We start from the raw sequence: 24,868 nt of genomic DNA, 5'->3' as shown, positions 1-24,868 counted from the left end.
AATTAAGGATAAAGTTCAACCTAGACCTTCAAGGTTATACTTTTTACACACATACACACACACACATTCGAGAACAATTTATAGTTTCCTTAACAACGAATATGTTAACTACAAAAAGTAAAAAGATTTTGCAACGGAGAGTTGGAATGGAAACAATTTCTGAGATAGAGATCAAATTGTGCTTATAGACAACCATTACTGGCAGTTTTACTATCAGTCATTTCCTGTGGGAATAGTTCACTGGGATGGAAGTTTATGCCTCGACTCTTCATTAAATAGTTCTAGGTCCAGGGAATGAAAATATTTAGAAGTAGAAACACATATAAATTATAGTATAAAATTTCATAGCAGTACTTTCCAGAGATGAGAATTGATTACTAAACTGTTTCTTATTCATCACTGAAACTGACTCTAAGATAACACTAATACAGTATGGTCTAGTGGAGAGTTAGGCAATAGACTAGAAATTAAAGCCATTTGTTTCCTCTAAATTAAAACTGATATGAATTCAACAAATATTTATTCATTAGTACAGTACGTAGGATGCTACACTGGTTCTGTGGAGAGTGGAAAGGTGACCTAAATAGTCTCTGCCTCTATGGAGTTTATGATTTTTCTTATAAATGAGACAGGGCATGCATACAAATTGTATAAAACAAACAACAATAAATATACTACAAATGGGTATGAATAAAGTACTACTGGAGTTTGGAAGAATGAAAAATTACATCCATCTGGAAGATCAGAGACAACTTCATGAAGGAGAAGGCAGTTGAGCAGAGTCTTAAAGGATGAATAAGATTTCTGCAAACAGAGATGAAGGCAAAATTATTCCAGGATGTAGAGATTAAGTACTAATAAAGGTATAAACCAAAGCACATTTAAAGACTGGAGCCTCTGACTGGTGCAAAAGAAATTTACACAGGAAAAGATAGCTGGAAATAAGTTAGGCTATTTTCTTTTATTCAATTATGCAAGCATTCACTTATTCAACAAATATGTGCAGATACCGTACAGGTTTAGGAGTGCATTCACAAGCAACTCAGACAAAAGCCCCTTCTAATATATAAAGACTAAAATGTGTAAATCTGAAGTCAGGGGTGATGGCAACACTGATTCTTATCAATCACTGATTTCAGTTGATCTGTGACTACAAGAGGTACTTTAGCTTAGAACTGATACACAGAACATGGGATTTAGTGTTTGTGGGAGAGAATTAGAATTTCCAAATAGCACTGTTTCTCAATTTCAATCCAATTGTTCTCAACTCACTGTTTTAACTGAAATGAAATGTTAACTGTTTTTTTTTTTTAAATATTTGAAAGCTGCAAAACTATGTTTTTAATATGGTAGTGTTTAGGCAGGGTGGTGGGGCCACTCTATTTGCAGCTCCAGCTTACAAGTTTTGGTTAATGTGATAATTTTGTGCTAGAATGCATTAACTGAAAAAAGAAAAACAGACTTAAAGGAGAGACACCCGTTGGTGATTCTTTTCTTTCCCTCATTTTTTTTTTTTTTTTTGGTGAAAAAATACACAGCAAAAGATACACTATTTCAACAATTTCTACATGTGCAATCCAGTGACAAATTCAAGTCGTGCAACCTTTCTCGCTATCCTTTTCCAAATTATCCCGGTGATTTTCTTGACAAAAGGATTCAGCTAACTCCTCGTGCAATTAAAATGATTCGGAACTTTTCTAGAACACACTGCACTAAATGAGATACACTTATACTTTGTTCTTCAAAACAATCTCTGTTTTCTCTCAGACTTAAGACCTCCCATCTTAGACAAGCCTCAGGCAATGGTGACGATGGCGGATGCTAACGGTGATGGGGTGACGGTCAGGACACTTTCCCTTTCTGCGGCTCCCTAACCAAAACCTTGCAGCCTCCAGTCGTCCCAGACTCACCCTCCCGCTTGTTTTTTCATCCTTCCATAACTCTTACTGCACCCCTCCCGCACTGAGCGCTAGCCGTTGCTTCCTAGGTCTGCTTTACCTCACCCTCAACCCGGCTCCCTTCCCGCGCCCTCCGCTTCGCCCCGCGCCGCGCGCCCCGTCGCGGCCCGGAGGTCCGGGGCATGCGCGCTGCGGCGCCGCCGCCCTCCCCCACCCCTTCCAGCGGCACAGTTATGCCAAGTATGTGAGGAGCCCGCGAGGGCCAGCGCCGGTCATGGGGAGCAGCCGCCGCCTCCGCGAGCGCGGCATTCTCTGGAGCGGAGCTCAGACCTCTCCCCGAGGCGGGGGCAAGCCTGGTTGCTGAGGCGGAGGGAATGGGCGATCCTCTGAGGAGGACGTTGTCCAGGCTCCGGGGGAGGCGGGGTCCCCGCGGCGCCGGGGGTCTCGGGCTTCGGGCGGCCGCTGTAGCGACTGTGGCGGCCGCCTCGGGGGACTCCGGGAGTGCTGCGGCCGTCCCTGCACGCGAGCACGCGGGAGGACCTCGGCAGAGCCTGGGGCAATCCCCGCAGTCGCCTCCGCCGTGGGGGATCGAGGCGCGGGTTCTGGGAGGGCGCCCGGAGCAGTCGAGGGCGCTGGGGCCTCGACCATGCGGCGGAAAGGAGGCCGACCCCCCGGGCAGCGGGCTCACCGGTGCCTCCTTTCTGCACGCTCCGCGGGGCCCCGAGGGCAGCGGAGAGGAGGACGACGAGTACGCCGCAGACTATTACGAAAACCTGCCCGGCGGCTCGCAGCCCACGTCCCAGGCTGAGGGGGCGGAGGCGAAGTGGCGGCCCCCGCCTTCCCCCGCGGCGGGCTCCTCCCCGGGGGCGGAGGGTGGCCGTTTGGAGACGGGCAGGCTGCGGACCCAGTTGCGAGAGGCCTATTATCTGCTGATCCAGGCCATGCACGACCTGCCCCCTGACTCGGGCGCGCGGCAGGGCAGCTGGGGCTTGGCAGATCGCTGCTGCCCTTCGGGAGCCTGGGCTTCGGGCCAGCCGCCTTCCCCCAGCGGCGCTGCGGACCGCCGAGACTGGGAGCGGGGAGGCGGCGACCGCTCTCGGCAGCAGGTGTCCCCGCCCCGGTCGCCTCCGAGGGAGTCGGGGGGAGGCCGCCTGCGGACTCCTCGGATGCAGCTGTCCTGCAGCAGAAGCCTCGAGAGCCTCCCGGTGGATGTCAAGCGGCCTCCCTTCCAGCGGTGGCCGAGCGACAGCTGGATCAGGTGCGGGACACGCGGGGACCGGGACGCTCCCCCGCCACGTGGAGGTGGAATGGACGGCTGGAACCGCGGTAGCTCCCCGGCCGCGGCCCCAGCCGGCTTCCTGCTTCCCCAGTCCAAGGACCCCGGTCGCTCCTCGCGGAGCACTTTCAGGGATCCTGCGGGGTCCTCTGTGATACGTAGCGGCAAAGGAGACGTCCAGGAGGGGCCCCCCTTCCTCAAGCCGCCCGCGGTGACAGTCAGAAAGCTGCAGAAGTGGATGTACAAAGGACGCCTTCTGTCCCTGGGAATGAAAGGTCGCGCCCATGGGACACCCCCCAAAGTCACCGGAGCGCAGACAGCCTCCCCAAATCTGGGCACTTTGAAACTTCATGAAAGCCAAGCCCTCGCGGTGCCTACAGACCAAAGAATTACCCTGACAGGTAGAGTACTTGGCAATCAAAATGCTAACACTGAGAGCTTTCATGTTTACCAACTAGGCTTCTGCCTTAACGAAGAATAGGAATGTTTTTGCAGACAGGTGCGTGAACGTGCTAAAGTCAGTGTCATGTAAGTGGCAGCTTAAAGCGATTTCGAGGTTACTTAGTATAATGCATTCACTCATTTTGCTTTTTTAAAAGGAGAGTGGCATGAAGTTTTTTTTTTATTATTTCTGTAAGAACCGATGTGCCTACTTGTCAGCACAGAAGTGCGTAAAGGTTAAGTTCGCCACACTTTTAGTAGTTTTAGAGAGGATAGTGCTGCCTTGGTTTTTGTTCTTTGTAGCTCTAGGCAAATCCGTAGACTTTTGTGGAGTTTGTGAATTTGAATTTGATCCAAGGTAGACTTTATCAGCTTCATAAACTGTCATTTTACTGATTATACCTTTTTCCCCTCCCACTCTGCCACGCAGAAAACGCACACACACCAAGCCAAACCAAAGCTATCATGAGTAAAAAAGTTTTTTTAGTCAGGTAGGATTTCACATACTCCTTCCCGCCACCCCTTCGGTGTGTGGGGGGGGGGGCAACAAAGGGAGTTACCTTTTTCGTGTGGAAATCAAGGGTTTCCTTCTTAACTACATTTTTTTTTGCGCATGTGAATGCGCAGTGGTTAAGCGCTTGGCTGCTAAAAGGAAGTTGGAATCCAGCAGTTCCTCTGAGGGAGAAAGATGTGGTCTTTCAGTCTCCCGTATAGATTACAGCCTCAACGGGTTTTTCAAATCCAGTGTCTTATTTGGGCACTAGTGTTTTAATCAAAAGAAAGATGTTTCACATGTACTTTTAAAAAGAGTGCACACTTTTAAACTTATTTGTAAACTAAAATCTTGTTTATATTAGAAGTAAATTAGTTTAAAAAATTATATCTGTTCTTAGAATAGGATTTAGGTCTCTATATGCATGATTTTTAATTTTCACTGAAAGTGTAGTTTATCAGTTGTAGAAATCTCTTAGCTGTGTTGTAAATAACAAAATATGTTGTCTAAAAGAGGTATAATACCTTCAAACTGAGCAAAAAACAAAATGGTCTTTTGACCTACATACTTAAATATAAAGATTTTTAGTGATCTTAAAGACTTACGTGTCAATAATTTAAAGAAGATTAAATGCTGAGATGTAAAAAATGTGTTCAAAGTAGTTGGCAGTTTTTCTGGTAAGAATTACAAATCTTACAGGATTGGGTTTATACAGGTTAACTTTGTTTAACCAATAAGCAGAAAACAGTGGGGGGAAACAAAGTTCACAAAACTTCTAACGACACAATGAAGACAAATCAAATGGTTTATTTTGTATGCGTATAAAAGAAAAAAATTAAAGCTCACGCAAACTTGAAAAGTTTTTGAAAGTATAAATCTCTAATATACAAACTTTTCCCTCAAATTTAAATATTCCATTTCATTGGAATAAAAGGATGTTGTTGTTGTTAGGTGCCATCCAGTAGATTCTGACTCATAGCAACCCCATGTGACAGAGTTGAACTGCCCCATAGGGTTTTCTAGGCTATAATCTTTATGAAAGCAGATTGCCAGGTCTTTCTCTTGAGGAGCTTCTGGGTGGGTTTGAACTGCCAACCTTTCAGTTAGTAAAAGGTTAGCAGCCAAGTGATTAACCATTTGTGCCACCGGTGCTCTGTATGAAAGGATAGTGGAATGTAAATTCTTTATGAAGTTTATTTTAAAATATGCATTTCCAGGAGAAAAGTGTTTGTAATCCTTTATTAGATTTCATTGCCACAATATCTTTACCTCCCCTGATCTTGGCCCAGTTAACCTTTTGTAATCTAAATGTCAGCCAGTACTAAATCTGTATAAAACTTTAGTCAGACATTTTTTACCCTTTTGTTACAGAGGTAAAACATTTACCATCTGATGGCTTTTAATGCCTTCAGTCCTAGTGTAAACATTCTAGGGTTTAAAAAATAGTAATAAAATAGCTCCTCAAAGGAATGAATTAGTTGATTTTTCCACTGGGAAACTAACCAAATGAAACTAATAACTTTAAAAGAAACCAAAATGAAACATTAGAACTATGATATATATGTATAGCTAATTACATAGGTATATTGAAAACTTTTGAGACCATGTGACAAATGGAAGCCAAATGATTTTCTGTGCGATTTCTGGCTCCTACTAAAACCAAACCCGTTGCCATTGAGTCAGTTCCAACTCAGAGCGACCCTGTAGGACCGAGTAGAACTGCCCCATAGGGCTTCCAAGGAGCAGCTGGTGGATTCAAACTGCTGACCTTTTGGTTAGCAGCCGAGCTCTTGTGGGTCCTACTAAGAACCACTGAAACTTTTGCTAGTAGAGTCGGCGCTCCCTGCGGATGGAAGATATTCAGGAAAAAAAAAAGTTCCCCAAAACAAAACTTGAATTTGCTGCAGGCTGAGCAGTGTGCTGAATTCACACAAATGAAATGAAGCATACCCTGCTGTAGCCTCCCACCATTTCACAGATTCTCAGTCTCTCTTTAGCACTTGTTGTTTGAGCTTGCAAAGACTGAGAAAGCATTAATTAACCCTTTCATGACCCAATTATTTTTTTCCTTTTAATTTTTTGTTGATACTATGTGTTTTCCGTAACAGAGGGCATGCTGAATCATTGAGTGTGTCTGAATTTTTGGTAGGTAATACGGTTTTTGTTTTATGCCTCATTCCACAGATTGTACACTTGGAGTCTAGAGGTACATATGCGTACCCCCTGTGAACACAAATTTTACCCCCATAGTCCAGAGGTACATATATATACCAAACAAAAATTTTCAAAATTCATGTTTTTCCTACCCAAAATTCCGTGATTCAGCACCACCTCATACAATACCCTGTAAAAACAGTAAATTGCAGCACATGCCTGTTTTTTCTATGTCAAACTGTTATATAGGGCCCTGCCTGCTGGCAGCACATACTGTCAATGGGACAGAAGCTTTCCAGTGAACCCCAGAATTACAAAAAGTAAATGGTGTGCTGCTGGTCCTGAAAGGGTTAAGTGTTAAGTGTAACCATTAGCAACTATTTACATAGCATTTACATTGTATTAGATATTATAAGTAATCTAGAGATGCCTGCATAGGTTATATGCAAATATAGCACCATTTTATATAAGGGACTTAAGCATCCTCAGATTTTGGTATCCTCCAGGGTCCTGGAACCAATCCCCCACAGATGCCTAGGGATGACTGGACTATAATGCAGTTATTTTGATTTGATGCAGTTGGGTATTTAGTATTCACAGATTAGTTAATTTGTTCTAATTGAGATGATTATTTAAGAAATCTAAAGTCATTGCACATAGTAAATATTGTCAAGTTTCTGCAAGCTTTAAGATTAGAAGGAATCAATTTATTTGCCAACTAAATCTTAATGAATTTATACTGCTCAAGAGAGCGTTGGTGGCATGGTGGTTAAGAGCTAACGAAAAGGTTGGCTGTTCAAATCCACCAGCCATTCCTTGAAAACCCTTTGGGGCAGTTCTAACCTGTCCTACAGGGTTGTTATGAGTCGGAATTGACTCGACCACAGCTGGTATACTACTCATAAGTAAATTCAAAGGCCCCAGGTTGAATTGAACTCTTTTGTCTTTTTATTGCTTAAAAAAAATTAGCCTACTTTGACTCCATTTTTCCTGCTACATGATCTCTGAAAGAAAAAAATTAGGGCCTGTAACTTGTTAATATTTTGTCTAAAATCTTTAGACGGTTCTTTTAAAGTAGTATTAATTTGTCAGTATGACCTTGTGCATTATATCTTAAAGTGAAGTTGACACTTACTAGGATGCAGACTCCTGTCTATTTCTCCTAGTTTCTCAATTATTTATAGCTCTGATTTCTTATATTTATGAGCTGCATTATCTTTGTGTATTTTTTCAGCAAATTCTGTTATGCATTGGCGCTCTTCAAGATTAGCCGCAATAGGCATGTAACTTTTGGCTGTCTTCTAACTTTAAATCCCTCTGAGAAATTCTGACTTGTGGCCCTAGAAGCAAGTCTAGTTGTTTTGTTTTGGGCTGTTTTTTTTTTTTTTGGAAGAGTGCCATAAAACACTGGTGGTGTTTGTTGTTGGAAAACTTTGAAAACTACAGATTCAGCAGAAAATAGTGTTGTGTTGATTTGAATGTCCTACATTTCTGGATCATTGATTCCCAAGAGATATGTGACATTTGTGTTTTGAGAACTACTAAGACCACATTCTAGACCTTTGCCACTCAAAGTGGGATTCACAGTTCTAGAGCAGTGCTTTTTATACTTAAGGGGTATGTGAATTCCCTGGAGATCTTATTAAAATGCAGATTCAGTAGGTGTGGGGTAAGACCTATGTTATGGATTGAATTGTGTCCCCCCAAAATGTGTGTCAACTTGGCTAGGCCAAGATTACCAGTATTGTGTGGTTGCCTACCATTTTGTTATCTGATGTGATTTCCTATGTGTTGTAAATCCTACCTCGATGATGTTAATGGGGCAGGAGTAAAGGCAGTTATGTTAATCAGGCAGTACTCAATTTATAAGATTAGGTTGTGTCTTAAGCCAGTCTCTTTTGAGATATAAAAGAGAGAAGTGAGCAGAGAGACGTGGGGACCTCATACCACCAAGAAACAAGAGCCAGGAGAATAGCGTGTCCTTTGGACCTAGGGTCGCTGTGCTGAGAATCTCCTCGACCAGGAAAGATTGATGACAAGGACCTTCCCCAGAGCCGACAGAGAGAGAAAGCCTTCCCCTGGAGCTGGCACCCTGAATGGGGACTTCTAGCCTCCTAGACTGTGAGCAATAAATTTGTTTGTTAAAGCCATCCACCTGTGGTATTTCTGTTACAGCAGCACTACATAACTAAGACAACCTGAGATTCTGTACTTTCACAAACTCCCAGTGTAGATGATGCTTTTTGGTGGACTACACTTTGAGTAGTAAGATTCTGGAGATCACATGTCCCCCCAGTCACATTCTACCTTATTTTGATGCTTAAACTAACTCCTATTAGAGCAAAGCACTTGATTTCTTTCTGGTTTGGTTTTATATGTGTGAATTTATACTTACCATTTATGAATAATGAATTTGGGCAATTTCCTCCATATTGGTCCCACCTTATACCAATAAATAATTGTGAGAGTTTGGAATCTGCAAGAGAGGAGGCCATACAGTATAGTGGTTAACAGAATAGAGACTCCAGAGGCAGATTGTCTGGGTTTCTAATTAGACCCTACCACTTACCAGGCTTGTGTCCTTGAACAAGTTACTCAACCTTGCCCAAGCCTCAGTCCTCATGTTCCTCATTTGTAAAATGAAGATGATAGTACCTACCTCCTAAGGTTGCTGTGAGGATGAAAAAAGATAATCCACTTAAGGCATTTAGTACCGTGCCTGGCACTTAGCTGTTATTATCAAGAGAAAGGCAAGCAGATTCTTTGAGAATATTGCCTTGTACCAGATCATTAGGATTCTGGATGAAGAAAGAGGGAAATAGAAGAAGTTGAGGAGTACTGCCTTGAGGAGTATTGGAAATTGAATTAGAGGAAACCCCTTCAGGGGCCCTTATTCATTCTGTTCATCTTTTGTGCTTCTTTCCCTTGCTCCTCCCCATTACTTTTGCGGAACTGAACCCAGTTGCAAGGATTTCTTCTCTGTTTTCCTGTCCCTAAAACTAGCACACAGCTTTCTTCTTAAGGGTTTTTATTACTATTCACAAGGGAGAAAAAATAAAAATAGGAAAAGTGCTTCTTTCCTTTTCCTCTCCCTCCCCTCCCCTCCAATTTAGATTCATCTGGGAAAGATATATATATATATATATGCATCTCACATATATAAACCTAGAGCTTAAATTTATTCTGTTCATTTCATCTGGGCTACCTGGCTTGACTCTGTAAGCAGGGACCGCTTATATTTATTTAGGAATCTAGCACGATGTTCATATGAATGCTTTTGTTTAGGATTTTTTTTAGGAGAAGTAAGCAAAAGCAATAGTTTGTGCAGTAGAAATTTAAAAATGAGGAAAAGCTGTCTGTAGATAACAGTACATTTTTGGCGAGGATTGAAATATATCTCAGAATGTTTGCTGATGCTTTTGAGCTGGGGCACTGGTTAAACGTTCAGTAATAGTCACCTAGGTTTATTTTGAAATAATAGCTGAGAAAACCAAATTGGATTGAGTAGTTCACTGCTATTTAAAATATTTTTCTGAGTGAAAAACTTTGAATTGTCACCACCGCATTCTCTTACAGGCCTTTAAAGGGAAATGACTTTAATTAGAATCTGAAAATTATACCATAACATTCATAGTTGCAAGACAATGAGGATTTTTTTTTGCCTTGCAACTTTGCATACTTATTTTTATATTTTATTTATGCCTTCTTTTAATACATATATATCATCTGAGGCTAAAGGTAAGGTTATAAATCTATGCTAATTGGTTTAAATATTAATTTTAGCATAAAATGAGAGAGCAGGGAAGATTGCAAATACCTTTCCATTTCTGTGTAATTTATGTTCTATACATCTGTTTAACTTAGATAAAAATTAAATATTTAAAATTATTTATAAAAAAGTGCTTAGGAAAATTTATTGCCCTTGATAATGTGTTGCTTATATTCAATTTTAATAATGAAATAAATTAGGCTTTTATCAGAAATTATAATAATGTAGCTGTTCATATCTAAATTTAAACTTCAGCATCATGTATTTTGAAACATTCGAAAATAATCAGATTATACAAGTTTCAGGTTTTTGTAGTTCATAGTTTTATTAAGAATACTTGAAGTGGGTCTCACGAGTATAACCATTTTAATATCACACTTCCATTAAATGCTTGTATCAATAGAAGTACCAACTTGCTTACATATAGGATGCTAGTAGCTTTATTTTTCTCATTGCAGTTCGTTGAAATGTAGTAAAAGTAATAATGTATTTAAGAAATCATTTATAGTATATGTCAAAAGACTCTGTTAGGTCTCAAGATAATATGCCTAGCTATATAAAATTCTAGTTGTTCTGAGAGCCTCCAGAGAAAACAATGAAGTGAGATGTAATACATAGCCATCTTGAGTTATTTAATTTCATAATTTTTGCTTCAAGCTTATAATTGTGTCAAAATTATGCATAAAACTTTGTGAAGATCTGAAATACTGTTAAATAACATGTGATTTGGGCTCAAATGTGAAATAGATCTAGATTTCAGTGCTCTTGACAGAAGATGAGGTCACTAAAAACCCAGAAGTCCCAGTGATTCCTGAGTATGTTAATTTTCCGTTCTTAATTTTAAGTGTAAAGGAGACAGAGCCGAAAATAAACTCTTGAATCTTCAGATTTTCATTAATTAAACTAAATCAATTCAAGATATTTATTGAATATTTGTTTTATGTTTATATGTTAAATACTGGGAGGGTGGGGTGCGTATCCTTAGCAGTAGAGGCCCAGGTGTACTGTTACAAACTTTGGACTCAGGAAGCTGACTTCAAATGCTGCCTTTTCCATTTACTAGCTAGGTGGTCTTAGGCAAGTTACTTGACTTTACTGAATCATACTTTATAGTTTTCAAAGTATTTTCTACTGTTATGTAATTCTCACAAGTAGCCGTCCTATAAGGTAAACTGGGTTGTTATTATCTCCATGTGCAGAAAGGGTCACCTACTTCCCTACTGTTAGTGGGTAGCATGATATGGGGGAGAGGGGTAAGAGTGTGGATTTTAGGGTTAGACAGGCTTAAGTCTGAATCCTGGGGCTCAACCATATTCTTCATATTCTTTTAAGCACATAGAGATAATTGTGCATGTCTCAAGATTGTTGTGGGGGCTAAATGAGGGTACCCGTTACGCATTGGCATGGAGTTGATTCCCACTCATAGCAACAATATAGGACAGAATAGAACTATCTCATAGGGTTTCCAAGGCTGTAAATGTTTACGGAAGCAGACTGCCTTATTTTTTTCCTGTGGAGCGGCTGGTAGATTTGAACTGCCGACCTTTCGGTTAACATCCAAGTGCTTAACCACTGTGCCACCAAGGCTCCTCTAAATATGGGTCCAAACCAAACCCGTTGCCTTCAAGTTTAATTCTGACTCACAGAGTTTCCAATGCTGTATACATCTTTACGGAAGCAGACTGCCATATCTTTTTCCTGTGGAGCCGCTGGTGGGTTCGAACCGCTGACCTTTCAGCTAGCAGCCAAGTGCTTAACCACTGCGCCACCAGGCCTGTCCCCTCAAATTGGAAAAGAATAAGTGAAATTTTATTTAGATTAAGATTATAGTGGAGTGGGAACATATTAGCAATTAATTTATCCAAAAATAACTCTGCCCACTTAGAGAAATAGATGTTCGAATTCAAGATCAAGTTCTCTCAACACGGTTGAATGAGTATTGCCTTGGAATGAACCTGAGTTCCTGAATGTGATTCTCCTTTTTAATTAAGGATAGGTAGGTAGGTGGTAGGAGTCTTGGTGGCACAGTGGTTAAGAGCTACAGCTGCTAACCAAAAGTTCGGCAGTTCAAATCCACCAGCCACTCCTTGGAAACACTATAGGGCAGTTCTATTCTGTCCTGTAGGGTCGCTATAAGTTGAAACTGACTCCACAGCAATGGGTTTAGGTAGGTGGTTGCGTGGATGGATGGATGGATGGATGGTACAAAGCTGCCAATTAAGACAGGCAAACTCTTTTATCTGGTGCCCAAGCAAAGGGGTAGTCGTCTGTTCTCCTGGAAGAAAAACTAACTGTGTTGTGCTTACCGTGAGACAGTATACTGGGTTCTAGACTGGGGCCAAGGAATTTTCAAGGGTAATTTTAGCTCTTTGATTTTTGTTTAGAACTTAAACCCTGCATGAGATGCTACTGCACTAAATGGTTAGGAAACAAATGTTATGTAGAAATTTTAGTAACCGGTAAGGCCTACTTTTTAAAAAGATTATTCAAAGTTAATATTTGTGTGAAGAGATAGGAATATTATGTGTTTTCTAATGACTTACTAGTCCTTGTAATAGTGAGTTGAAAATTATTCAAACATTAATTAAAGGGATACTGTGTACAAAGCACTTTATATGAGCTTTTTATAAAGTATATTTTGCTTAGGGTAAGGCTTTGCTAGCAGTGTAACCAAAAAACCAAACCCATTGCTGTTGTAGAACTGCCCTGTATGGTTTCCAAGGCTATAATCTTTATGGAAACAGACTGCCACATCTTTCTCCTGCAGAGCAGCTGGTGAGTTTGAACCACCAACCTTTTAGTTAGCAGCCGAGTGCATAACCACTGCATCACCAGGGCTCCTTGCCAGCACTATACCAAAAACACCAAACCCATTGCTGTTGAGTCGATTCTGACTCATAGCAACCCTATAGGTCAGAGTAGAACTGCCCCATAGAGTTTCCAAGGAGCACCTTGTAGATTTCAACTGCGGACCTTTTGGTTAGCGGACGTAGCTCTTAACCACTATGCCACCAGGGTTTCCTGCCAGCATTATAGCTTTTATAAATGCAGCCTCAGAGTTTGTATATCCTTTTTCTTAGACTTTTTATTGCACGTACTAACAGTATGATTTCTAAGTAACAGAAATCATATTTAAATGGAAAAATCCAAAATATTTCCTGTAGAATTTTGGTCCCTGAATGTGATTAATATTACTTTTCTTTTTTGAAGTAGTACTTTAATAACTGGTGTGAAGTGACCCGTCTTTCTGGTATACCAGGTATTATATTCTACCTTTTTTTCTTCTTTGTAACAGATTTATTTGAAAATGTCTACGAGTCTTCCATGAAGAGAAGAGAACTTGAAGAACTGAAGGATAATATTGAATTCAGAGGTCATAAGCCACTTAACAGCATCACTGTTTCAAAGAAACGTAATTGGCTGTATCAGAGTACTCTGAGATCTCTTAATCTGGAGGAAGAAAATAAAAAATACCAAGATAAAAGTAATTTGCCCATCTCACCCATGTCTCTGACTAAACGTCAGCTATCACAAGCATTCCCCAGATCATCTGAAGACTTTTGTACATATGTGGTGTGTAATGCTACAAACTCTTCATTCTCCAGAAACTCGTCTTTGGACTTTAATGAGGAAAATGATGCAGATGATGAAGGAGAAATATGGTACAACCCCATTCCTGAGGATGATGACTTTGCCTCTAGTTTTGGTGAGGCAAACCCTGCTGTTTTAAAGCTTCCTGCTCTCAGTTTGAGAGTATTGGCTGGTAGTGACCTGACCAAAGCAGAGCAGCACGCTGAAGACTTGCTGTGCTCTTCTGAACACACAGGTGATGTTCAGCCCACACAGTCAAATGAAATGAATCCCGTAGATTCCAGACATTCCCCAGAATTTGTGCAGCAGTATAAGCAAAGGCTTGGACACAAGACACAAGAAGGTATGATGGTGGAGGACAGTCCCATGTTGAAATCTCCCCTTGGAGGTAAAGATGATCATATGTCTGCCTTTCCTTGCGTTTTGAATTCTTTCACAGTAGCTAAAACTAAATATAGAAGATGTCTGTTGTATCCATGTACCCTTTCCTCATAAAATGAATATATTTTCACAAATATAAAGAAAACATAAAAAGGTTTACAAACATTTTTGTATAGTTGGTGGTTTAATTATTCCTCTCACAGACTTTGTTTTGTAATCTACTGTGCTTTAATATGCCAATCCTTTGAAATAGTAATTACTTTTCTCTTAGTTGAAAGAATGGAATCATGAGGAGTAGAAGAGACATATTCTTTATTTAAATCTTATTTTGCTTCATTCATTCACTTATACCTCGCCTAGCCACAACTGAGAAAGGTGTATTTTCAGTATGCTAGTAGTCATTATTTTGCTTAGCTTCTGTGCCCCGAGTTTTCCTCATGGGCAACAGAAAGGAAGAAGAGAAAAAGAAATGAGATAAAAGTAAAGACCTTGCAAATATCTGCTATAATAGTATGCAATCCAGAAAGGAAATCATTAAAGTTTGGTATATATTAAGTTGAACTATATAAAATTTCCATATTCAACCTTTTTTGATCTGCAGAACACAGCATTTCATATGGTTCAACCTAATGGTTTTATTATTCCTTGATTGCCTTTGATTTTCTGGTGTGCTTCTTTCTTTTCATATTTAGTCCCAGGTACACGACTCAGGACCCAGAGCATAAGGCATGTTTTAGTTGCAAGTACCAAATATTGAATTAAAAAGCAGTTCTATTTTATTCCATGTCTTTCATAGAATTTCAAATGATGTAGAATATTCAAAAATGTTGGGTGTAGCAGATGCTGTCAGTTCATTGCGTCTATTCCTTGGGTTTTACAACTTCCGTGGGAGCAACCTACTTCCAACCACAAGTACCTGCATCTCTGCCTGAAGGCTTTTTCAGAAGTCTTAGAGAGTTTCCTGCGGGGCGTCCTGAGAGTACCCCTCAACCAGTGACTGACAGGAGTTGATGTGTGACTATCACAGCTCCCTTATCCCTTGGGTAGGACAATTCTGAGGCAAGTATCCTACGTTGTTTACCAGAGTTTTCTCGAGGTGAAGCTGCAGTTGCCCATAGGGGTAGCAGGCTTTATAATTTACCTTGGTCAGGCTGCATTCCTTTCCTTGAATTTCCTCACTTCTTTGCTAGTGTTTCTGTCCTTTGCAAATAAACTACTTGGATTTTAATCCTTTTCTCAGGGACATTGGGACATGGAGTAAATATTATATTGTTAAAGAAAAAGGGAATTACACAATAGTGTATGATGTCAGTTTTGAAAGAAACACTGAAAAGCTATACTGAAAATATTAACTTGTTTTTACTATGGAATGTTTTAGACTAGTAAACCAGTAGAATTGTACTGTGATTTGTGGTACAAGGGATTGCTTTGTTCAGTTTATCAAACACTACATTTCTTATTAGCTGCTTACCAGAAAAGCCCAGCAGGCATAGTTAAAATAGTCCTTTCTCTATAAAGAAACCACTTATTTTTGTTAGGACATATAAAGGGGTGCGGCGGAGTGTTATAATAATACTTCTAAGAAGATAATTTAATTTACTGATCTTTGCAATGAATAAAAACTTTTTTTTCTCATTTTAATTGTGAGATGTAGGGGATAAAACAATGGGCTCAAGCGTAACAACGATTGTGAGGATGGCGCAGGACCTGGCCGTATTTCATTTTGTTGTTCATATAGGGTCACTATGAGTCAGAACCTACTCGACGGCACCTAACAACAACAGGGATAAAAATGCTACATAGATTAGCCTCTGATATTAGGGTCAGTAGAGATCTTCCTCTTTAAGGAATGGTTACACAAAGTATGCAAAATTAGTTTAAATTTCACATAATTGGGATAATACTAGATTTTATCAAAGTTATAGTTTAAATTTATATAATACTAGATTTTAATAGATACTTTCATTTTGCTTTATTAGTTTGAAAACTTACTAGGAACAAGTTCAAATTTTAAAATGAAATGATTAGTCTATACATAAATTTTTTAACTGGGGGATTGAACTATTTAACTTTTTTTTTTTTAATAGTATTTTATTGTGTTTTCGGTGAAAGTTTACACAGCAGTTCAGGTTCCCATTCAACAATTTCTGCACAAACAAGTTATTCAGTGACATTGGCTACATTCTTCACAGTGGGTGAACATTCTCATTATTTCCGTTCTGGTTGTTCCGTTTGAACTCTTTAACTTTTTGATAATAATTGAGAGAGGTCTTTAAAAACTATTTAATGTGTACGTATGGACAGAGTAATGTTTAGAAAGATGAATAGGCTAAAAGTGTAGTAGTTAAAAGTATGGGCTCTGAAGCCTGTGCTTAGGCTTGAGTCCTGGCTATGCCACTACCAGCTTTGTGATCCTTGACAAATTAGACAGCTCTGCACCTGATGTTCCTCCTGGAGAATGGGGTACTAATGGTATCTAACTCAGAGGGCTGTTGTGAGAACTAAGGGAGCATCTTTGCATGCTAAGTAACTCAGTAAATTTGACTGGTATTACTATCAGAGCCGTGGTGGTACAGTGGTTAAGAGCTCAGCTGCTAACCAAAAGGTTGGCAGTTCGAATCTACCAGCCACTCCTTGGAAACCCTATGTGATAGTTCTACTCTGTCCTATAGGGTTGCTATGAGTCGAAATCGACTCCATGGCAATGGATTTTTTGGTTTGGTATTATTACTACTTTTAATATTATTTTTACCAAAGTATTTATAATGGTTAATCACTAGATAGTGCAGTTTGGACCATTATTTAGTTGTATTAAAAATTTTTTTTTTTACCAATAGGCCTGAATTATTTTGACATTCAGAAAAGAATAAAGCTATTTTGTGTAGAGAAAATTTCAAAAGTATTTAAAGGTTTTACTCTTTGTGAAAATTGAAAAATTTTGAAAATTATACCTTTGCACTGATGTTTAACATTGAAAATTGTACGGAAAAGTCTTTAGTTTAACTTTTGAGATTCTAGGGGGTTATTGTATATGAATAATGTAAGAAGGAAAATGTCCTAACACTTTTGAGAATTGTACAGTTAGATTTATGATATTCAGTATTCAGCTATTTTGATTGACTAGAGTTCATTCTATATAATCTTTGGTGATAGGCTGCCATAGAATTTTAGAACAAGGAGGGGCTCTTAGCGGTCAAAATTATAAACTTGTTTGGTTATTAACTTTTTTTTTTAACCAGCACTCCTTTGGGTTAAAATTGAGATTTTAGAGGATTATAAATATAGATGAAATACTTTTAGTATAGGACTTCTGGTTGAAATAAACATTTTATTGTTGTACTTTAAGTGAAAGTTCACAATTCAAGTTAGTCTCATACAAAAATTTATACATACATTGTTATGTTACCCTAATTGCTCTCCCTATACTATGACAGCACACTCTTCCTTTCCACCCATGATTTCCCGTGTTCATTCAACCAACTCCCAACCCTCTCTGCCTTCTCATCTCACCTCCGGACAGGAGCTGCTCATTTAGTCTCATGTATCTACTTGAGCTAAGAAGCATACTCTTCACGAATATTATTTGATGCCCGAGAGTCCAGTCTAATCTTTGTCTGAAGAGTTGGCCTTGGGAATGGTTTTAGTTCTGGGTTGACAGAGAGTCCGGGGGCCATGCTTTTTCTGTGGTTCCTCCAGTCTTAGACCATTAAGTCTGGTCTTCTTACTAGAATTTCAGTTCTGCACCCCACCTTTCTCCTGCCCCATCAGGGACTCTCTGTTGTGTTCCCTGTCAGGGCGGTCATTGGTGGTAGCCAGGCACCATCTAGTTCTTCTGGTCACAGGCTGATGCAGTCTCTGGTTTGAGATAAACATTTAAAAATAGACAGCTTTTCCTGTTTTCTCTGATAGCTACTATTTAAGGTTATAAAATAACACACTTGCTGAGGTATATTGGAGTGGAAAAGATTCAAAAGGAACCTATATTACCCTTTCTCAAAATCTTCAGAATGGAGAAGCAGATGGAGAAGGAGATACTTCTTTCCATTAGACATCATTTGGAGATCCTCACTATTCTGCTTGAACCTGACATCTTTTTCCCTTGAGATCAGACGGGAAGAATTTCTGTCCATGTGAGAGCTTGTTTAGTTGATAACTATATAAAAGCAAAACAAGGAATCAAAACATATCACTTAGTAATATCCCCTTTTTTTTTTTTTAAAAAGGTCCTGGGATCCTAGCTGCTACAAATAGGACTGAATTGGGCGTTATAGAGCCATGTTCTCCAAGTCCTAGCCCCGTGAAAAAAGGCAGTTCAATTAATTGGTCTTTCCCGGATAAAATAAAATCTCCACGAACTGTGAGGAAACTTTCCATGAAAATGAAAAAGTTGCCAGAACTTAGCCGAAAGCTGAGCGTTAAAGGAACCTTGAACTATATACACAGTCCAGATAATACTCCTTCTTTGTCTAAATGTCACTATCAAGAAATTCATCATACTGTCATCCTGCCTTCTGGGAACACAACCACAGCTGCTAAGAGGAATGTTATAAGCCGGTACCATCTTGACACCAGTGTATCTTCTCAACACAGCTATCAGAAGAAACCCTCTATGAATTCTAAGTATTCCTGCAAAGGTGGTTACCTCAGTGATGGAGATTCACCCGAACTCATAACTAAATCTAGCAAACATGGATCTGAAAACAAATTTGGAAAAGGAAAAGAAATAATTCCAAATAGTTGTAGCAAAAATGAAATAGACATTGATGCTTTTAGACATTATAGCTTTTCTGATCAACCTAAGTGTTCACAGTACATATCTGGACTCATGAGTGTCCATTTCTATGGAGCCGAGGATTTAAAGCCACCCCGGATAGACTCAAAAGATGTCTTTTGTGCAATTCAGGTAGACTCAGTAAACAAAGCAAGAACAGCTTTGCTCACATGTCGGACAACCTTTTTAGACATGGATCACACTTTCAACATAGAAATTGAAAATGCACAGCATTTGAAATTAGTAGTATTCAGTTGGGAACCTACTCCAAGGAAAAATCGAGTGTGTTGTCATGGGACTGTTGTTCTCCCTACCTTATTCAGAGTGACAAAGACACATCAGTTGGCTGTCAAACTTGAACCTAGAGGTCTTATATATGTGAAAGTGACCCTTATGGAACAGTGGGAGAATTCTCTTCATGGACTGGATACAAATCGTGAACCAGTAATATTTGGGGTTGATATTCGAAAAGTTGTAGAGAAAGAAAATGTAGGATCGATGGTGCCACTCCTGATACAGAAATGTATTATGGAAATTGAAAAGAGAGGCTGTCAGGTAGTATTTCCGTGTGTTTCTCTACTACCTCCTTTATTATTTATTTATAGTGAGTTTTGGAGGAAGGAATTCAAGGTAAAAAACAAAAAAACCTAAACATTTTCCCATTCTTTTTATTTTATTTCATTAATGTTTTGGATATAATTTATAATCTATGTTGTCAGTGATTAAGAGCATGCTATATGGTTCCATAGTTTATATTGTGATACAGAACTACATGAGCCTTATACCTGTAGGTCAAGGTTGTTTTACAGTGGCATTCCTAGGACAAGCCAGAGCTGATAACATAGACGAATTCATTTAAGGAGCGCTTCTGCAGAGTTTGCCATTCCTATGGTAGAAAGTTTCAATAGTGAGTATTGCAGCCCTCCTTAACTCCTAAAATTAACTCCCTGTCCTTATTCGACACTACCCCTTAGTTCCACTCTTTAGAAGGCGTTAGCTTATTCTCTTACCTTTGGGATAGCATGGAGGTTGAGGAGAGGCCCTACTAATAACACATCTCATTCTCTTTTCCTTTTAAATAAGAAGGCAAAGGGAAACCCACTAAAACAAACAAAAAATCTGTTATTCATAGCAAGATAGGTAAAGGATAGCCAGTTAGTAGACTTTATTTTCATTAATACATGTGGACTCTGATAATGAGAAATAGCATTTTACTGAGGGTATTATTCTGAAATACGAGTAATTGTTTATATCATTTTGTGATACAAATTAGACCTAAAAATCATTACAGTCAGATATTTCTGCTGTAGCAGTTTTAGAATTTACAACATTGGTTAAAAAGATAAAAGACATTGAGAATAAATGTCTGAAATATGATTTCTTTATATGTAAAAAGGAATTTAAAATAGCTTACTTTGAAATTAACATGGAAACTCTAGAAACAGCTTAGATTAGTGTTCTGCATTAAGATGTAGAACACCTGGACTCTGGTTTCTTCTCCATTATTAATTAGCTGTGTGATGTTGGGCAAGTCACTTAATCTCTTTGGTTCTTACTTGCTTATGTCTATAAAAATAGATACAGTCGCTTCCTGACACTAAGAGGTAGCACATCTGAACTTTTGAAACCTCTTCTAACAGATATATGATCCTATCAAGCCCAGTTTATGTTGCCTTTGTGGAAGTGAGGCCTTTTAGTTTCAAGTCCAACTTTTGACCAAATCTGGTTACAGTTTCTCTGTGGTTTTCCTCCATTTTTCTCAGGCAGCCTGTAAAAGTGCAGAGATTAGGCAGGCTTTATAGCCAACTGTTAAACAGAAACTTTTATAATTGAATATTAAAATAAGTAACTCAAATAGAACTGTACTTTTATGGCTTATTTTCTGAAATAGTTTATAAAGAGCAAGTGTATAAGACTATTATAACTTATTTCAAATGCCAAGACATATTTTTAGCCATGCTTTTTATCTCTATACTTAAGGTTAAAAAGATTTATTTTAATTAATGAAGAATTATTTCCTGTGAACTAAAAAGTAACTTTTACGTTGTGCATTTGGAACTGCATTTTTTTTTTTTTAGAATCCCCTGGGGAGCTTTTTATTGCTGTTGAAAATATACACAGCAAAACATACACCAGTTCAACAATTCTACATGTACAATACAATGACATTGATTACATTCTTCAAATTGTGCAACCATTCTCACTCTCCTTTTCTAATTTGTTCCTCCCCTGTTGACATAAACTCACTGCCCCCTAAGTTTCCTATCTAATCTTTTGAGTTGCTGTTGTCAATTTGATCCCAAGAGCACAATGCTCATGGCAGACATTCTTTACTAGTTAAGATAGACTGTTGTTTGGTTTAAAGAAGGCTTCAGGGAATATTGTTGATTCATGATTTCAGGCTTAAAGATTGTCTCAGGGCAGTAGTTTCAGGGGTTCATCCACCTGGAGAGCTTTTAAAAATCCCAGAACAATTAAATCAGAATTTTTAGGGATAAGATCCAGGTGTCAGTTTTTTGTGTTTTTTTTTTTTTAAATTGTGCTTTAATGAAAGTTTACAATTCAAGTTAGTCTCTCATACAAAAATTTATGCATACATTGTTATGTGACCCTAGTTGCTCTCCCTATACTGTGACAGCACACTCCTCCTTTCTACCCCTGATTTCCCATGTCCATTTAACCAGCTCCTGACCTTCTCTGCCTTCTCATCTCACCTCTGGACAGGAGCTCCCCATTTAGTCTCATGTATCTACTTGAGCTAAGAAGCACACTCTTCACGAGTATCATTTTATGTCCCATAGTCCGGTCTGATCTTTGTCTGAAGAGTTGGCCTCGGGAATGATTTTAGTTTTGGGCTAACAGAGAGTCCAGGGGCCATGTCTTCCGGGGTCCCTCCAGTCTCAATTAAGCCATTAAGTCTAGTCTTTTTACTGGAATTTCAGTTCTGCACCCCACTTTTCTCTTGCTCTGTCAGGGACTCTTGGGACTGCACTTTTTAAAGACCTTTTTTTTGTGTTGTTTCTTTTGCTTCCCCCCACCCCCCCACACACAGACGTGGGTTTATTGTGCCTGCATTTTACAGACTGGACTACTCTTTAAAAGGAGCCCTGGTGGTGCAATGGTTAAGTGTTCGGCTGCTAACCGAAAAGTTGGTAGGTGGAACCCACTCAGCCACTCTACAGGAGAAAGACCTGGCGATCTGCTCCTGTAAAAGATTACAGCCAAGAAAACCCTATGGGGCAGTTCTACCCTATCACATGGGGTAGCTATGAGTCGGGATCAACCTGATGGCAGCAAACGATAATACTGTTTAAATTTTGTTTACCTTTAAAAATTTTTCCTTGCTTTTTCACTGTGCAAATCAGATTTTGATAGATTCATACAAAAATAACTTGTGGCATGGACCTTGCATCTTCCAAAAGCTTTGAATACTACTACCACCCATCCTCTGCTTCCAGTGGGAAAAAATTACTTCAGAGATCATACTCATGGTTCATCTGATAGAGGCATCAAGCATGTACTGCACGTGCTTGATTCAAGAAGTCAGCCTCTGAAACTAGGGATATATTCTAAAAATCCTTTCCTTGAAATAACCTGTATTAGATCTTCCTTTTGTTTATTCTTATCTTTTTAAAATTTATCTTTGTAATTTGAGCTTTTTAGGATAATATGTTCCATTAATATATTACCTACTACTGAAGTAGTAAGCACTTTAATTTGTTCTGGACTCATCTCCTTCTCAAGTTCAAGGGGAAACATCTTTTTTCTATAGTATTACGGGATTTGAAAACACTTAAGTATCACTCTTTTGAAGGTCTCTAATCAATTTAGTTTCTTCTAATGTGGTAGCATTTCCTTTGATCCTGTTTAATGCTTAAGCTTCATTTTCTGGACCATCTCCAGTTTTACTATGTCTTTCTTGAGATGACGTGGCCAGAATAGCACATGATATTCTCAATGCACCATGAATTTGAATAAGAGGAGAAAATTTGAATTTTCTTCCCAGTACATTCCTTGGCTTCCCATATTATGTTAATCCTTTGGAATGCAGCAGCACCTTGCATTACCATCTCTTAGAAATAGTTTTAGGTTCTTTACTGTTTTTCAATTAATACTTAATAGCTTATCTCAAATATTTTGGATAACATTTCCTTGTTTCTGTTACTGACATTTTCCTGTATTGAGACCTACCTGCCACTTATCTAAATTCCTACAAAGTCTTGTAACATTTTTTTGTACTCTATTCTACCTGTTTCTTATTTAATGACCCAGAAGAGCTTAGTGTCATAAGTAAACCTAGAAATTTCATTGTGTGCTCTGTCCTCTAGATCATTTATAACATTATAAAGTGATTTTTAAATTCAAATCCTTGGGGATCCCTATTGTTTGTTTTTACTTTATTCCTGTTTTGAAATAATTTCTTTATGTGTAATTTTTCCTTCAATTCAAGATGTTTGAGCGTCCTAAGTAGTCTTTGATGTGGAAGTATTGATGACAACCACTTATTCTCCTTAATTTTCTTGAAGGTTTATTCTTCTAAAGAATTTTGACAGATTAGTCATGCATGTTTTCTCTTTACAGAGACCATGTTAATTTCTTATCCATGAATTTATATTAAACTTCTTAAGACTTCAAACCAGTATGAACTGTTTAAAAAACAAATCTATTCAATGTAGATTTTGGGGGGGGTGGTCTGTACATCTTATATAAATTTTGAACTAGAGGTTTTATTTTACCTTCAATATATTATTTAATTAAATTTCCTTCATTACTTTATAAACAATTAATTTGACAAGTTAAAAAAAAGCCCTAGGTTTGCTTAATTTCTTCCTCAGGATCTATTTTTTTCTAAAATACTAGCTTTCCATACATAAATAGTATACTAGAATCTTATTTCAATTATATGTGTATTTTATAGATAAAGAAACTGAATTTTAAAGAGATTAAGTAACTTGCCCAAATTCACCAGACGAGAAGTGGTAGGGTGGGGCTTTAAGACCCTGAAACCCTTGTTTAACCACTATGCTGTACTATTTCAGTCTAGAACAAAAGATGTTAAAGGACACATTCTTGGGACATGGAGATATTGGTTGAGCATATAAAGCAAAAGGGAAGGAATCTTTACTTGAGATAGCCAGCATATAGAAATAGTATATTGTTTGAATTTAAATGAAGAAGGTTTTTGTTAAACTAATATAGTCTACAGTGAGATTTCAAAAGCTGTGTTTGAGGTATTTTTAATTAAATGCCATCAAAACATATTGGATTGACAACTTCATGTGATTTATACATGCTGTACTATTATATTTTCTCTTTATCTATTTACCATAATGTGGCCATAATTTTATTTCTAGGTAGTAGGCCTGTATCGATTATGTGGTTCGGCAGCAGTCAAGAAAGAACTTCGAGAGGCTTTTGAGAGGGATAGCAAAGCAGTTGGTCTGTGTGAAAACCAGTACCCAGATATAAATGTAATAACAGGTAATAAATAGATTTTATTTTATGTACTCATTTTGGAAAGTCTACATCTGCAGGAAAGAGAACTAAAATACCATTTTGTAACCTAAATTAATTTGATTTTATTCTGTAATCTTACTTTCCTCTTTCACGAATACTACTGTATTACTTTCTGTGGGGACATGCTAAGATATCTTCCCTGCCTTCAAACAGCCAACAAAGGTTAGAGGGCAGTAGTACCTATACTGAATAAGCTGTGGTAGCCAGCAGAAAGAAAGGGTACCTTCACAGGGGTATAAATAAAATGCCATGGGAGATCAGTTGACTGGAGCTTAGATAATGTAAAGGGTGTTGACTATCTTGTTAGATAATTTACATTTATTTAGTAGGCAGAGAGGATCCATTAAAGATTTTTGAGCAGGGGAGCAAAATGGTCAGATATAGTCTTCAGAAATATTTATCTGGCAACTGTACATGATGGATTGAAATTGGAAAAGACCAGGGGGAAAATCAGTTAGGAACCTTTGACAGTAGTCCCAGGAAAGAGGTAATGAGTACTGAAGGAGGTTTGTGGCAGCAGAAGTAGGAAAGAGTAGAATTGAAAGGGTGTGAAGAAAGAGTGGCCCAGACAAAAATG

General features: G+C 38.7%; 1 protein-coding gene across 1 annotated transcript in view; it reads left to right on the top strand.

Annotated features, from left to right (window-relative positions):
• Positions 1-2,839: 2,839 nt before the first annotated feature.
• SYDE2 (synapse defective Rho GTPase homolog 2) overlaps positions 2,840-24,868 on the top strand; it is a 39,911-nt gene continuing 17,882 nt past the window's right edge. The window contains exons 1-4 of the mRNA XM_004369114.1: positions 2,840-3,575; positions 13,327-14,010; positions 18,227-19,329; positions 24,129-24,255. Of these exons, the coding sequence (XP_004369171.1) occupies positions 2,840-3,575; positions 13,327-14,010; positions 18,227-19,329; positions 24,129-24,255 (2,650 nt within the window). The remainder of the gene's footprint in view (positions 3,576-13,326; positions 14,011-18,226; positions 19,330-24,128; positions 24,256-24,868) is intronic.

The sequence above is a fragment of the Trichechus manatus genome, unplaced genomic scaffold, assembly GCF_000243295.1.
Source record: "Trichechus manatus latirostris isolate Lorelei unplaced genomic scaffold, TriManLat1.0 scaffold00003, whole genome shotgun sequence".
In the NCBI taxonomy this organism is placed as follows: domain Eukaryota; kingdom Metazoa; phylum Chordata; class Mammalia; order Sirenia; family Trichechidae; genus Trichechus; species Trichechus manatus.
Note: the sequence above shows the minus strand (reverse complement) of the source record. Positions and strands in the feature narration are given on the sequence as shown.